The following is an 18,355-nucleotide window of genomic DNA, read 5'->3' as shown; positions in this document are numbered from 1 at the left end:
AAACTAGTGACTGCTCCTTCGCCAAACGCTCGGCATTTAGAAGTGAGAATCACGGGTCTTTCGGATATGACCTTACAAGTAAACACGGAGGTCACGTGTAGCGACGGGCGTAGGCATGTTAAAGAACCCCTCAGTGCTACGGCCCCGATGGCAATTTGTGATACTTCATCTACAACTGGTGTCGTCTCAAAATGAGTGAAAAAGTCTTGACGTTACGTAAAACAAACGAATACTCCAGCCCCGTCAAACCTGAAATTTAGGTAGTGAATGCACCTTCGACAAACACCCGGCATTCAAAGTGAGAATCACGTGTCATCTGGATATAACCTTAAAAAACGAAGGTCATGTGTCGCTGCAGGCAGGCGCTAAACATAGGTCCATTTGTAATATGGTGTCGTCTCAATATAAGGGTACATGTAATATTATTTACAGGACGTACAACAATCAACAATGGCAGTAATAGTGCCTTAAGGTAGTACTCTACATCGTCATAATGGCCGACTTCCTTTAAAAACATGGATGACAAAATCGATATCAGCAATATTTTACTTTTCCTTTTCCATTTAAATACCTAGCCGAGTAGCTCAGTAGGTTAGAATACCGAGTGCTGAACTGTAGGTCGCAGGTTTGAGTCCAGCAGGGGTTTTAATTTTTTTCCAGATTACCTTCTACTAAAACTGTATTTTTTGACAAAATAAAGTAAATTTGAAAATTTTCAAATTCAAAATATTTTTGTACATATCCTACACTTCTCATCTACATCACATTTCTCTGGTGTAGCATACATCCTTAATATCAAGCTTATAATGTATATAAAAATGTACAAAAAGCTACATTTATCAATGCTTCATTTAAAAAATTAATGCTGCCGAGACAGGGAAAATCACCAAAGGGCAACGATGTTTAAATTACCTGGTTGCAAAGAATTCCAATAAAGAATAAAACTGCACCTAATCATGGTATAAATAATATATAATTTCATGCTATGCATAAATACCTCATACAAAGTTTTTAAGAGTAAAAGTCTAAAACAAATCTGAGAAATAAATACCACGATTTCATAATTTTCTGAGGATTAAAGTTTGTGAAGATTTATCGATGAATAGTTTTGAGACTATTGTTGATAGATATTTTCGTGGGAAAATCTCCATGTTCTTCCGTTTAATATGATTAATTCAATTATACACTCGATCTCTCTTGCTCAACCACGAAAAAAAGAAAAAGAAATGTTGAACGAAAAATGAAATAATCCTAGTTGCTGCGTGTCTTATTCTTAATACATGTATTTACGTTTACACAATAAAGGTACGGGTATTGTAAGGGTGTTAATAATGAACTGAATCATATAACATATTTTTTCTTTTGTATTGTATACATGCATGTACATATCTCAACATATTACACATAGCAATAAATAGTAAATATGTTCGGACAGTTCTTCCAATGCAAAATCCTCCAAAATTGGTGCATTTCTTTCTTCGGAACATCATGTCATGTTATGGTGTGCTAAGCAACATCATGCAAGGGCGAAAGCGCTAACCCTATCAATTCTATTTTTTTTTATTAGTTATATTGAACTTTGAATACCCAAGAAGAAAAAAAATGAAAAACATATACACGTATGTAAAATTTACGGTTGTACAAATTTCAAAATGACAATAAATTATTAGTTTATTCCGGAAGGTTTTTGTCCAATCTTGAATTTTGTCGATTTCCTCCTTCATTCTAATATTAAGTTTCCAGTTATGCAAATCCGTGGGAATCCGGGTTAGAATAGGTCCTCAAGACCCTTGCTTGTCGTAAATCACGACTAAATGGGGCGGTCCTTCGGATGAGACCTCATCACGAATCCTTGTAATAAAAACTCATAAACATGCACTGCTAATGTTACTCGACTTGTGTCAAAAATAAATATAACACTCCCATCTGGTTACATTAGGCATCAGTAGAATAATAGTATTGATTACTATACTATGATTATACTCCTGATGCAGAATTAGTCGAGTATTTTTAATCGGTATTGTGACGATATTGGTACAAGTCGTTAAAAAACAGTAGAAAGAATAACACTATAGAACAATATGCAGTATTGACCGGATGTTATAACACCCGGACAATAAAATACGTTCAAATAAAATTAAAAAAAGGTTATATGAACATATAAAGCAAACGAACAATTTTTAAAAATCCATGTCAGACTCAAAAAATGCCTCATTCAACTTCACCGGCCTATTTCAGGAATACAGCCTCTGTTTTAATGCGCAGCATTCAAACGACTTAGGGGTCGTTTCCTGTTTGTCCGGGACCCGATGAATCGCTGTGTTTTTCTGAAGGCTTAGTGTCAAGCACAATATGTTGGGTCTTCTGTTTTTCTTCTTTTATTTGTCTCCGCCTCTAAATGTAAAATCTTAACAGTAATTCAAGTGTACGAGAAATATTTTGCTTATACAGCTGTATGACCACACGTCAATCCAAATTCTATCTTCGCTAGTTGATATATGTAGTTGAAGCAGTGTTCCATAATTAGAATTCTTAAAAAAGATTACATATATTCTAAATAATTGTAAAACGTTTATCCCCTATTGAGGCCCTATGAATTGAAGGAAATTGATTTTGTAGTGCCCGAGAATGTTTGCATTGTAATAATGAATTATGGCGCTGAAGATTTTTATATAAACTTTCCTAATACACGTATATTGCAAATATATAGATTTTGTCCCCCATTGTAAACCCCCGCCCCCCGTAGGAGTCATTATTACAACATATTTTAATCTTCACTACCTTAGAATGATTGTATGTTAATGAAAAGGTGAAGATAACAAACAGTGAATATATAATTATATGATGTTACTAATAATAATCCTGCTATTCTTGAAAAGATTGAAAGGAATTCCAATAAATGTAAACATTTGATCCCCTATTGTGACCCCCTACCCCTCGGGGGCCAGTAAATGAACAAATTTGAATCTGCACTTTAGGCGGATGTCTGCATATCAATAGGACTAATCAAGGCCTCGCTGTTCCCTCCTGAGAAAAGATTTAAAATATTTTCCTATATACTTTGATCCCCTATGTGCCCTCAATCCATTCGGGGGAGGGGGAATATGTTTGAATAAAATTGAACCGACACTCATTAAGGAAGCTTTCATATATTAAGTCCTGTCCTTTTTGTTCTGGGGATTCCTAAGAGGATTCTTAAATGATGCCACCGTGTTTTAACTATTTCTTAATCATCTCCCCTTTGAAAAGGGTGTTACTCTTCATTCGCAGAAGTTTTAGTCCCCTTTGCCCAAGAATGCATTTTGGCCAGATTGGTTAAAGTTGATCATGTGGTTCTAGAAAAGAAGTCGAAATGTGTAGAGTTTACGGACAGACGAACAGACAGATGGACGCTCGACAACAGGTTATCAGAAAAGCTCTCTTAAACTTATAGCTCAAGTGAGTTAGAACCTGCTCCTAGAATAGGTACAAACACAACACTGACTTAACCATCTTCATTCCATCATCCAAAGATCAGATTAAGTTTTAAGGACATGCTGTGGCACAACAATGGGGTATGAAAAGTATTGCTGTTTCTGTGATATAAATACCTTTGGTATCGTTGAGCCGCATGATAGTACATGTTTAACTTTTGCTGGCAAACAAGGAAAAAATTGTTCCGTAAAGTTCAAGACATATCTTGCATCTACTTCTTCTTTTGGAGGACCTGAAAGAGAGAGAAAGAGAAAACAGATATTGTCATTGTTTAGAATTGTGTAGGTTTAGAATACCTTATACCTATTATTAATTCGAGACTCCTCTGAGTCTTACCTTTCTTTTATATTGTGATATGTGCGGGAGAGAGTCGGAGCGGAGGTCGTATTGAAAAGTAGGAATTCGGCGGCACGAGCTGGTGTTACTACTTTACCTGACTTTTACAGCTTTAAATCGCGGATCTAGCTTCCGAAATATAATAATTCAGTATGCGGGTGATTGCCCTATAATTAACCATAACTAATTCGTGGATATCGACACCTAAACAACGATAAATGAAGCATAGCTTGGATTTGCCTCCTGGCCGTTAAGATTTTCCTGCACATGACGTCAGCAGACTGTTTCCGTTTGATCGGCGATAGCACCGAATTAGTATCGATTAATTTATCGATTAATTATCAGATCGATTAATAATCAGATAACTGAATCCTCGTTTCAAAATGACATCAACTCTCAACCCCCCCCCCCCCCCTCCCGCGCGCATATGTACATTGTAAAAGCGGGAATATGATTCAAAAGAATGTCGGATTGCCCTATCATATATATAAAAAGAACTTCCATATCCTTAGTTCAAGCACTTTTGAAACTAAGAATTACCTTGAATATATTTACACCGACTGAGTAAATAAAGTTTAGTAATATATTATATATGATGTAGAATTAATCATTCCTTCCAAATCTTCATGTCTTGGAACGTTGACCTAGCGAACATGACCTTAGTCTTTCACTATCTAGAATGTACACGACCCGTTCTGGTTGGATACACAAGGGAACAAGCACCATCATGTAGCTTACCCACAATTTTGCTGACGATCAAACCAACTATGATAACCAAAAGAATGGCGATGACGTCAAACCATTGAAAAGACAAACTGTAGATCTTATTGAAGCCTTCTCTGTAATTAAACAAATCAGTAATTATTTCCTTGAGTTCTGTAGAAGTAGGATTGATTGATTGTGTTGTGTCATGTTTAATGCCTCTCTCGAGATTTTTTCACTCATATGGAGACGTCACCAAGACCAGTGAAGGGCTTCAAATTTAGGCCTTTGATCGGCGCTTTAGGCCATTGAGCAGTGAGATTTCTTTAGCGTGCCACTCCTACTGTAACACGGGACGTCCGTTTTTAAGGATCGCTCAAGATAGTGAGCAGATATTTCCAAATAACCAAGTCATTTGAATCATGACCTTAGACCTTGTGATCTGAAAACCAACAGGTGTCATCTACTCTTTAGGGAGCACCAGTGTACCAAGATTGATGTCTGTTCTTAAGATATCAAGTGGACTTTTTATATGTCCAATTTGACTCTTGACCTTGTGATCTCAAAATCGATAGTCCTGATGCCGAGTGTTTGGCGATGGAACTGTCACTACATGTTATAACGAATTTGGTCTGTCGCGGCCAGGATTCGAACCCCGGCCTCCTGCATGTGTGGCGAACGCTCTAACCTCTAGATCACCGCGGTAGTGTGTAAACGTAGGGGAAACCCCCTGAAATCTTCACGTAACAATTTAAAGAGATTACTTATATTTCCAGACATGCAAATGCAATGTGATGATTAAAAACCAGCATATATAAGTTTCGCAATGATACACGTACATGCATGTCTGTGTTAATTCATTTTTATGATCCCGTAGTATGTTCGTCTGTTTATCTGTCTGTATCTATGTCCGAAAATGTTTAAACCTTTCCCATAACATTTGATAAATCAATGATAAGGTTTTCATATTTCATATGTTTATTCCTTACGACAAGACCACTCTGTTGGTATCAAAATGTTGACCCCATAACCTGGGAATTTAACCTACTTTTGACAAACATTGATTTAGAATATAACTTCTGAATGGTTAGTGATATGACTTTCATATTTCACATGAGTATTCCATGTTGTCTTTCTTGGGTACCAGGATTACTTCGCTGCCCCATGAAGACATCAGTGTTTCACAAACACATCTTTGTTCTCTGTCGGATAATTCAATGGTCAGGTGACCTAACAGATATGTACGACTTATAAATATACTAAAAGAACTTTCGCAACAGTCTGAACCGGGGACTATCGATTAAAATCTAACAAGTCAATTTACAATATGCATGTTTGTTAAATAACAAAGTGAACTAAAAGTGTAACTCGTTGTACAACGAGCAAGAAATGAAATTGAAAATTGCATTCATATTCACAGAAAAGTGGAGTAGTATTTTTCCGCTCACTCAGATTAAAGGTGAACAGCGATCAATCTCATCACTGATCTGGATCGGCCTAGTGGTTACGACGCTCGCTTCGCAACTTGGAAGTTCCGGGTTCGACTCTAGATCGAGAAACCGCGTCAAACCTATGAGGTTTAACATAGTGACTGTTCCTTCGTCTAGCGCCCAGTATTATAAAAAAAAAAGTCGTGAATTTATCGGATATGACCTTAAAAATGAAGGTCCAATGTCGCGGCAGGTGTTGCCACGATAAAGACCCATGATGTTATCGCCATGCATAGGTAAAAATTTGTAACACTTCACCTACAACTAGTGACGTTTCTATTGAGGGGAAAATTCCTGAACAGGACGTAAAACAACAAACACCCAGATGTACGTATATAAAGCTTAAGGTACTGAGTACTTACAATGCTGCTGGTGTTGTGCTAACGGCGGCCCCTGTAATATTGAGTCCGTGGGCTAATGGGGTTGTAGTGTTCGTGTAGGTCGTTGTATTCTCAGAACACATGTCCACTGGGGCCGGATCTAGCTTTTTCTCCACTCCGGGCGGACTAAGTACAATATTACCAATGGCCATCCATAGGTAAAACATCAACGAAACTATGCCACCGACGATTGCTCCCTTAGAAAACCAAGAAATAAGACACATTAAAATGATACATTATTGGTTGGAGAGGGACAATTGGAACTGCACGAGTTGTACATAAATGAAGGGCAAAAAAACTATTTTTTTCTTGTCCTAATCCATCGTGAGATGTTAACGCGGGGTATTAGACGGACTTAACAGATACTGTATCAGAACGAGTTCGTTATGCTGTTGGAGTGGAACCCAAAACCCGAATAGTCGTTTTATAACTTTGTTTTAAAAATCAATTTTGAATTTTAGTTACCCAATACACACTCATGGTGATGCGATATTTGTATACTAATTCAAACATTAACGTAAAAGAGGTTTATTTTGTTTGTACAATATAGTCCAGAATTTTTCACTCATATAGGGACGCCATCAGCTGAGATGAAGTGCCACAAATTTTGACCTATGCACAAATTTTGACCTATGTACAAATTTTGATAATGTGTTTTAAAGCTGTATGTGCATTTCTGTGAGATAAATGTTTATGTATATTTTTTAAATGTATGATTTTCCCAAAAATTAATTTTTAAAAGTACTTAATTGAGATCGATTGAATTAATGTTCGAGTTGTATAATATCTAGGTATAAATGAAGCGCATTTAGAATTAACTTAAGGCGGTATTCTACATCGTCATAATGGCTGACTTCCTTTTAAAACATGGATGAAAATATGAATGTTATCAATATTTGTCTATTCATTTAAATTGTTCTCGCCTAGTTGAGTAGTTCAGTAGGTTAGTACGTCGACTGCTGGGGTGCATTTTACGAAATGCGCATTTCGACAAATAATGTCTCTTCAGTGATGCTCAACGGAAATGTTTGAAATCCGAAATAACTGAAGTTTTAGAGCTAAATATAGCCAAATAATACAATTTAAGACTTGCGACTTTGTAAAACAGGCCCCAGAACTGTAGATCGCGGGTTCAAGTCCAGGAGGGGTTTTAATTATTTTTTTTTTCAGATTGCTTTCAACTACATTTTTGACTAAATAAAGTAAATCTGAAAGTTATCAATCTCAAAATATTGTTGTACATATCCTTCACTTTCATCCGTATCAAATTTCTCTGGTGTAGCATACATCCTTAAAAATGAAATAAACATTATAGTTATCAATTTGTACTGCGTTTGTTTCGGGTTCAATTTATTAATTATTCGTTCATGAAATGTACAAAGAGGGCTGCTGCAGTGTTTTGTGTATTCAATACTATTTGTGCGGATTCACACAACTATTAATATTTCGTGTAGGCTTAAGGTGATAAGGTAGTCGACTCCACAATACAAGTGACACATGAGAGGGGGCGTATGACAGAACATATGAGAGAGGACATATAACAGAACACATGAGAAAGGACATATAACAGAACACATGAGAGGACATATAACAGAACACATGAGAGGACATATAACAGAACACATGAGAAAGGATATATAACAACACATGAGAGGACATATAACAACACATGAGAGAGAACATATAACAACACATGAGAGAGGACATATAACAACACATGAGAGAGGACATATAACAACAGATGAGAGAGGAGATATAACAGAACACATGAGAGAGGACATATAACAACACATGAGAGGACATATAACAACACATGAGAGAGGACATATAACAACACATGAGAGAGGACATATAACAACACATGAGAGGACATATAACAGAACACATGAGAGAGGACATATAACAGAACACATGAGAGGACATATAACAAAACACATGAGAGAGGACATATAACAGAACACATGAGAGAGGACATATAACAGAACACATGAGAGAGGACATATAACAGAACACATGAGAGAGGACATATAACAGAACACATGAGAGAGGACATATAACAGAACACATGAGAGAGGACATATAACAAAACACATGAGAGAGGACATATAACAGAACACATGAGAGAGGACATATAACAGAACACATGAGAGAGGACATATAACAACACACATGAGAGGACATATACAGAACACATGAGAGAGGACATATAACAACACATGAGAGAGGACATATAACAACACATGAGAGAGGACATATAACAACACATGAGAGAGGACATATAACAACACATGAGAGAGGACATATAACAACACATGAGAGAGCACATATAACAGAACACATGAGAGGACATATACAGAACACATGAGAGAGGACATATAACATAACACATGAGAGAGGACATATAACAGAACACATGAGAGAGGACATATAACAGAACACATGAGAGGACATATAATATAACACATTAGAGGACATATAACAGAACACATGAGAGAGAACATATAACAACACATGAGAGAGGACATATAACAGAACACATGAGAGAGGACATATAACAGAACACATGAGAGAGGACATATAACAGAACACATGAGAGAGGACATATAACAACAGATGAGAGAGGACATATAACAGAACACATGAGAGAGGACATATAACATAACACATGAGAGAGGACATATAACAACACATGAGAGAGGACATATAACAACACATGAGAGAGGACATATAACAACACATGAGAGAGGACATATAACAACACATGAGAGAGGACATATAACAACACATGAGAGAGGACATATAACAACAGATGGGAGAGGACATATAACAGAACACATGAGAGAGGACATATAACAGAACACATGAGAGAGGACATATAACAACACATGAGAGAGCACATATAACAACACATGAGAGAGGACATATGACAACACATGAGAGAGGACATATAACAACACATGAGAGAGGACATATAACAGAACACATGAGAGAGGACATATAACAGAACACATGAGAGGACATATAACAGAACACATGAGAGAGGACATATAACAGAACACATGATAGAGGACATATAACAACACATGAGAGAGGACATATAACAACACATGAGAGAGGACATATAACAACACATGAGAGAGTACATATAACAGAACACATGAGAGGAGACATATAACAGAACACATGATAGAGGACATATAACAACACATGAGAGAGGACATATAACAACACATGAGAGAGGACATATAACAACACATGAGAGAGGACATGTAACAGAACACATGAGAGGAGACATATAACAGAACACATGGGAGAGGACATATACAGAACACATGAGAGAGGACATATAACAGAACACATGAGAGGAGACATATAACAGAACACATGAGAGAGGACATATAACAGAACACATGAGAGAGGACATATAACAGAACACATGAGAGAGGACATATAACAGAACACATGAGAGAGGACATATAACAGAACACATGAGAGAGGACATATAACAGAACACATGAGAGAGGACATATAACAGAACACATGAGAGGACATATAACAAAACACATGAGAGAGGACATATAACAGAACACATGAGAGAGGACATATAACAGAACACATGAGAGAGGACATATAACAACAGATGAGAGAGGACATATAACAGAACACATGAGAGAGGACATATAACATAACACATGAGAGAGGACATATAACAACACATGAGAGAGGACATATAACAACACATGAGAGAGGACATATAACAACACATGAGAGAGGACATATAACAACACATGAGAGAGGACATATAACAACAGATGGGAGAGGACATATAACAGAACACATGAGAGAGGACATATAACAGAACACATGAGAGAGGACATATAACAACACATGAGAGAGCACATATAACAACACATGAGAGAGGACATATGACAACACATGAGAGAGGACATATAACAACACATGAGAGAGGACATATAACAGAACACATGAGAGGACATATAACAGAACACATGAGAGAGGACATATAACAGAACACATGATAGAGGACATATAACAACACATGAGAGAGGACATATAACAACACATGAGAGAGGACATATAACAACACATGAGAGAGGACATATAACAACACATGAGAGAGGACATATAACAACACATGAGAGAGGACATGTAACAGAACACATGAGAGAGGACATATAACAGAACACATGAGAGGACATATAACAACACATGAGAGGACATATAACAACACATGAGAGAGGACATATAACAGAACACATGAGAGAGGACATATAACAACACATGAGAGAGCACATATAACAACACATGAGAGAGGACATATGACAACACATGAGAGAGGACATATAACAACACATGAGAGAGGACATATAACAGAACACATGATAGAGGACATATAACAGAACACATGAGAGAGGACATATAACAGAACACATGAGAGGACATATAACAGAACACATGAGAGAGGACATATAACAGAACACATGATAGAGGACATATAACAACACATGAGAGAGGACATATAACAGAACACATGAGAGAGGACATATAACAACACATGAGAGAGGACATATAACAGAACACATGAGAGGACATATAACAGAACACATGAGAGAGGACATATAACAACACATGAGAGAGGACATATAACAGAACACATGAGAGAGGACATATAACAGAACACATGATAGAGGACATATAACAACACATGAGAGAGGACATATAACAACACATGAGAGAGGACATATAACAGAACACATGAGAGGACATATAACAACACATGAGAGGACATATAACAACACATGAGAGAGGACATATAACAACACATGAGAGAGGACATATAACAGAACACATGAGAGAGGACATATAACAACACATGAGAGAGGACATGTAACAGAACACATGAGAGAGGACATATAACAGAACATATGAGAAGACATATAACAACACATGAGAGAGGACATATAACAGAACACATGATAGAGGACATATAACAGAACACATGAGAGAGGACATATAACATAACACATGAGAGAGTACATATAACAGAACACATGAGAGGACATATAACAGAACACATGAGAGAGGACATATAACAGAACACATGAGAGAGGACATATAACAACACATGAGAGAGGACATATAACAACACATGAGAGAGGACATATAACATAACACATGAGAGGACATATACAGAACACATGAGAGAGGACATAAAAGAGAACACATGAGAGGACATATAACATAACACATGAGAGAGGACATATAACAGAACACATGATAGAGGACATATAACAACACATGAGAGGAGACATATAACAGAACACATGAGAGAGGACATATAACAACACATGAGAGAGGACATATAACAACACATGAGAGAGGACATATAACATAACACATGAGAGGACATATACAGAACACATGAGAGAGGACATAAAAGAGAACACATGAGAGGAGACATATAACATAACACATGAGAGGACATATACAGAACACATGAGAGAGGACATAAAAGAGAACATATGAGAAGACATATAACAACACATGAGAGAAGACATATAACAGAACACATGAGAGAGGACATATAACAGAACACATGAGAGAGGACATATAACAACAGATGAGAGAGGACATATAACAGAACACATGAGAGAGGACATATAACATAACACATGAGAGAGGACATATAACAACACATGAGAGAGGACATATAACAACACATGAGAGAGGACATATAACAACACATGAGAGAGGACATATAACAACACATGAGAGAGGACATATAACAACACATGAGAGAGGACATATAACAACAGATGGGAGAGGACATATAACAGAACACATGAGAGAGGACATATAACAGAACACATGAGAGAGGACATATAACAACACATGAGAGAGGACATATAACAACACATGAGAGAGGACATATAACAGAACACATGAGAGGACATATAACAGAACACATGAGAGAGGACATGTAACAGAACACATGAGAGAGGACATATAACAACATATGAGAGAGGACATATAACAACACATGATAGAGGACATATAACAGAACACATGATAGAGGACATATAACAAAACACATGAGAGAGAACATATAACAGAACACATGAGAGAGGACATATAACAACACATGAGAGGAGACATATAACAGAACACATGAGAGGACATATAACAAAACACATGAGAGGACATATAACATAACACATGAGAGGACATATAACAGAACACATGAGAGAGGACATATAACAACACATGAGAGAGGATATATAACAGAACACATGATAGAGGACATATAACAGAACACATGAGAGAGGACATATAACAGAACACATGAGAGGAGACATATAACAGAACACATGAGAGAGGACATATAACAGAACACATGAGAGAGGACATATAACAGAACACATGAGAGAGGACATGTAACAGAACACATGAGAGGAGACATATAACAGAACACATGAGAGGAGACATATAACAGAACACATGAGAGAGGACATATAACAGAACACATGATAGAGGACATATAACAGAACACATGAGAGGAGACATATAACAGAACACATGAGAGAGGACATATAACAGAACACATGATAGAGGACATATAACAGAACACATGATAGAGGACATATAACAGAACACATGAGAGGACATATACAGAACACATGAGAGAGGACATATAACAACACATGAGAGAGGACATGTAACAGAACACATGAGAGAGGACATATAACAACACATGAGAGGACATATAACAGAACACATGAGAGGACATATAACATAACACATGAGAGGACATATAACAGAACATATGAGAGAGGACATATAACAACACATGAGAGAGGACATATAACAACACATGAGAGAGGACATATAACAACACATGAGAGAGGACATATAACAGAACACATGAGAGGACATATAACAACACATGAGAGGACATATACAGAACACATGAGAGAGGACATATAACAGAACACATGAGAGAACATATAACAGAACACATGAGAGGACATATAACAGAACACATGAGAGGACATATAACAACACATGAGAGGACATATAACAGAACACATGAGAGAGGACATATAACAACAGATGAGAGAGGACATATAACATAACACATGAGAGGACATATACAGAACACATGAGAGAGGACATATAACAGAACACATGAGAGGACATATAACAGAACACATGAGAGGACATATAACAGAACACATGAGAGAGGACATGTAACAACAGATGAGAGAGGACATATAACAACACATGAGAGAGGACATATAACAGAACACATGAGAGGAGACATATAACAGAACACATGAGAGAGGACATATAACAACACATGAGAGAGCACATATAACAACACATGAGAGAGGACATATAACAACACATGAGAGAGGACATATAACAGAACACATGAGAGGAGACATATAACAGAACACATGAGAGAGGACATATAACAGAACACATGAGAGAGGACATATAACAACACATGAGAGAGCACATATAACAACACATGAGAGAGGACATATAACAACACATGAGAGAGGACATATAACAACACATGAGAGGACATATAACAGAACACATGAGAGAGGACATATAACAACACATGAGAGAGGACATATAACAACACATGAGAGAGGACATATAACAACACATGAGAGAGCACATATAACAGAACACATGAGAGGACATATAACATAACACATGAGAGAGGACATATAAAAGAACACATGAGAGAGGACATATAACAGAACACATGAGAGAGGACATATAACAGAACACATGAGAGAGAACATATAACAACACATGAGAGAGGACATATAACAACACATGAGAGAGGACATATAACAGAACACATGAGAGAGAACATATAACAACACATGAAAGAGGACATATAACAGAACACATGAGAGAGAACATATAACAACACATGAAAGAGGACATATAACAGAACACATGAGAGAGGACATATAACAGAACACATGAGAGAGGACATATAACAGAACACATGAGAGAGGACATATAACAGAACACATGAGAGAGGACATATAACAGAACACATGAGAGAGGACATATAACAGAACACATGAGAGAGGACATATAACAACAGATGAGAGAGGACATATAACAAAACACATGAGAGAGGACATATAACAGAACACATGAGAGAGGACATATAACAGAACACATGAGAGAGGACATATAACAACACACATGAGAGAGGACATATAACAACATATGAGAGAGGACATATAACAACACATGAGAGGACATATAACAACACATGAGAGAGGACATATAACAACACATGAGAGAGCACATATAACAACAGATGAGAGAGGACATATAACAACACATGAGAGAGGACATATAACAACAGATGGGAGAGGACATATAACAGAACACATGAGAGAGGACATATAACAGAACACATGAGAGGAGACATATAACAACACATGAGAGAGGATATATAACAGAACACATGAGAGAGGACATATAACAGAACACATGAGAGGAGACATATAACAGAACACATGAGAGAGGACATATAACAGAACACATGATAGAGGACATATAACAGAACACATGATAGAGGACATATAACAGAACACATGAGAGAGTACATATAACAGAACACATGAGAGGACATATAACAGAACACATGAGAGGACATATACAGAACACATGAGAGAGGACATATAACAACACATGAGAGAGGACATGTAACAGAACACATGAGAGAGGACATATAACAACACATGAGAGGACATATAACAGAACACATGAGAGAGGACATATAACAACACATGAGAGGACATATAACAGAACACATGAGAGAGGACATATAACAACACATGAGAGAGGACATGTAACAGAACACATGAGAGAGGACATATAACAACACATGAGAGGACATATAACAGAACACATGAGAGGACATATAACATAACACATGAGAGAGGACATATAACAGAACACATGAGAGAGGACATATAACAACACATGAGAGAGGACATATAACAGAACATATGAGAGGACATATAACAACACATGAGAGAGCACATATAACAACACATGAGAGAGGACATATAACAACACATGAGAGAGGACATATAACAACACATGAGAGGACATATACAGAACACATGAGAGAGGACATATAACAACACATGAGAGAGGACATATAACAACACATGAGAGAGGACATATAACAACACATGAGAGAGGACATATAACAGAACACATGAGAGGACATATAACAACACATGAGAGGACATATAACAGAACACATGAGAGAGGACATATAACAACAGATGAGAGAGGACATATAACATAACACATGAGAGGACATATAACAACACATGAGAGGACATATACAGAACACATGAGAGAGGACATATAACAGAACACATGAGAGAGAACATATAACAACACATGAAAGAGGACATATAACAGAACACATGAGAGAGGACATATAACAGAACACATGAGAGAGGACATATAACAGAACACATGAGAGAGGACATATAACAGAACACATGAGAGAGGACATATAACAGAACACATGAGAGAGGACATATAACAGAACACATGAGAGAGGACATATAACAACACATGAGAGGAGACATATAACAGAACACATGAGAGAGGACATATAACAACACATGAGAGAGCACATATAACAACACATGAGAGAGGACATATAACAACACATGAGAGAGGACATATAACAGAACACATGACAGGAGACATATAACAGAACACATGAGAGAGGACATATAACAGAACACATGAGAGAGGACATATAACAACACATGAGAGAGCACATATAACAACACATGAGAGAGGACATATAACAACACATGAGAGAGGACATATAACAACACATGAGAGGACATATAACAGAACACATGAGAGAGGACATATAACAACACATGAGAGAGGACATATAACAACACATGAGAGAGGACATATAACAACACATGAGAGAGCACATATAACAGAACACATGAGAGGACATATAACATAACACATGAGAGAGGACATATAAAAGAACACATGAGAGAGGACATATAACAGAACACATGAGAGAGGACATATAACAGAACACATGAGAGAGAACATATAACAACACATGAGAGAGGACATATAACAACACATGAGAGAGGACATATAACAGAACACATGAGAGAGAACATATAACAACACATGAAAGAGGACATATAACAGAACACATGAGAGAGAACATATAACAACACATGAAAGAGGACATATAACAGAACACATGAGAGAGGACATATAACAGAACACATGAGAGAGGACATATAACAGAACACATGAGAGAGGACATATAACAGAACACATGAGAGAGGACATATAACAGAACACATGAGAGAGGACATATAACAGAACACATGAGAGAGGACATATAACAACAGATGAGAGAGGACATATAACAAAACACATGAGAGAGGACATATAACAGAACACATGAGAGAGGACATATAACAGAACACATGAGAGAGGACATATAACAACACACATGAGAGAGGACATATAACAACATATGAGAGAGGACATATAACAACACATGAGAGGACATATAACAACACATGAGAGAGGACATATAACAACACATGAGAGAGCACATATAACAACAGATGAGAGAGGACATATAACAACACATGAGAGAGGACATATAACAACAGATGGGAGAGGACATATAACAGAACACATGAGAGAGGACATATAACAGAACACATGAGAGGAGACATATAACAACACATGAGAGAGGACATATAACAGAACACATGAGAGAGGACATATAACAGAACACATGAGAGAGGACATATAACAACATATGAGAGAGGACATATAACAGAACACATGAGATAGGACATATAACAGAACATATGAGAGAGGACATATAACATAACACATGAGAGAGGACATATAACAACAGATGAGAGAGGATATATAACAACACATGAGAGAGTACATATAACAGAACACATGAGAGAGGACACATAACAACACATGAGAGGACATATAACAACACATGAGAGAGGACATATAACAACAGATGAGAGAGGACATATAACAAAACACATGAGAGAGGACATATAACATAACACATGAGAGAGGACATATAACAGAACACATGAGAGAGGACATATAACAGAACATATGAGAGAGGACATATAACAACACATGAGAGAGGACATATAACAACACATGAGAGAGGACATATAACAACACATGAGAGAGGACATATAACAACACATGAGAGAGGACATATAACAACACATGAGAGAGGACATATAACAGAACACATGAGAGAGGACATATAACAGAACACATGAGAGGACATATAACAGAACACATGAGAGAGGACATATAACAGAACACATGAGAGAGGACATATAACAACATATGAGAGAGGACATATAACAGAACACATGAGATAGGACATATAACAGAACATATGAGAGAGGACATATAACAGAACACATGATAGAGGACATATAACAGAACACATGAGAGGACATATAAGAGAACACAGGAGAGGACATATAACACAACACATGAGAGAGGATATATAACAGAACACATGAGAGAGGACATATAACAACACATGAGAGAGGACATATAACAGAACACATGGGAGAGGACATATAACAACACATGAGAGAGGATATATAACAGAACACATGAGAGAGGACATATAACAACAGATGAGAGAGGATATATAACAAAACACATGAGAGAGGATATATAACAGAACATATGAGAGAGGACATATAACAGAACACATGAGAGAGGACATATAACAACACATGAGAGAGGACATATAACAGAACACATGGGAGAGGACATATAACAACACATGAGAGAGGACATATAACAGAACACATGAGAGAGGACATATAA

At 36.9% G+C, this 18,355-nt stretch overlaps 1 protein-coding gene across 3 annotated transcripts in view; it reads right to left on the bottom strand.

Annotated features, from left to right (window-relative positions):
* Nucleotides 1-954: 954 nt before the first annotated feature.
* The window catches only part of LOC125666379 (sodium-coupled monocarboxylate transporter 1-like), an 89,657-nt gene continuing 72,256 nt past the window's right edge, over nucleotides 955-18,355 (bottom strand). For all 3 annotated transcript variants that reach the window (XM_056152043.1, XM_056152041.1, XM_056152042.1), the window contains 4 exons: nucleotides 6,365-6,579; nucleotides 4,549-4,649; nucleotides 3,591-3,706; nucleotides 955-2,394 (listed from right to left, as the gene is read on the bottom strand). In XM_056152043.1, coding sequence (XP_056008018.1) covers nucleotides 2,278-2,394; nucleotides 3,591-3,706; nucleotides 4,549-4,649; nucleotides 6,365-6,579 — 549 coding nt within the window. In that variant the 3' untranslated portion in view covers nucleotides 955-2,277. The remainder of the gene's footprint in view (nucleotides 2,395-3,590; nucleotides 3,707-4,548; nucleotides 4,650-6,364; nucleotides 6,580-18,355) is intronic.

This window comes from Ostrea edulis, chromosome 10 (assembly GCF_947568905.1).
Source record: "Ostrea edulis chromosome 10, xbOstEdul1.1, whole genome shotgun sequence".
Taxonomy (NCBI): domain Eukaryota; kingdom Metazoa; phylum Mollusca; class Bivalvia; order Ostreida; family Ostreidae; genus Ostrea; species Ostrea edulis.
The sequence above is the reverse complement of the archived record's forward strand: the minus strand, read 5'-3'. Positions and strand labels throughout refer to the sequence as shown.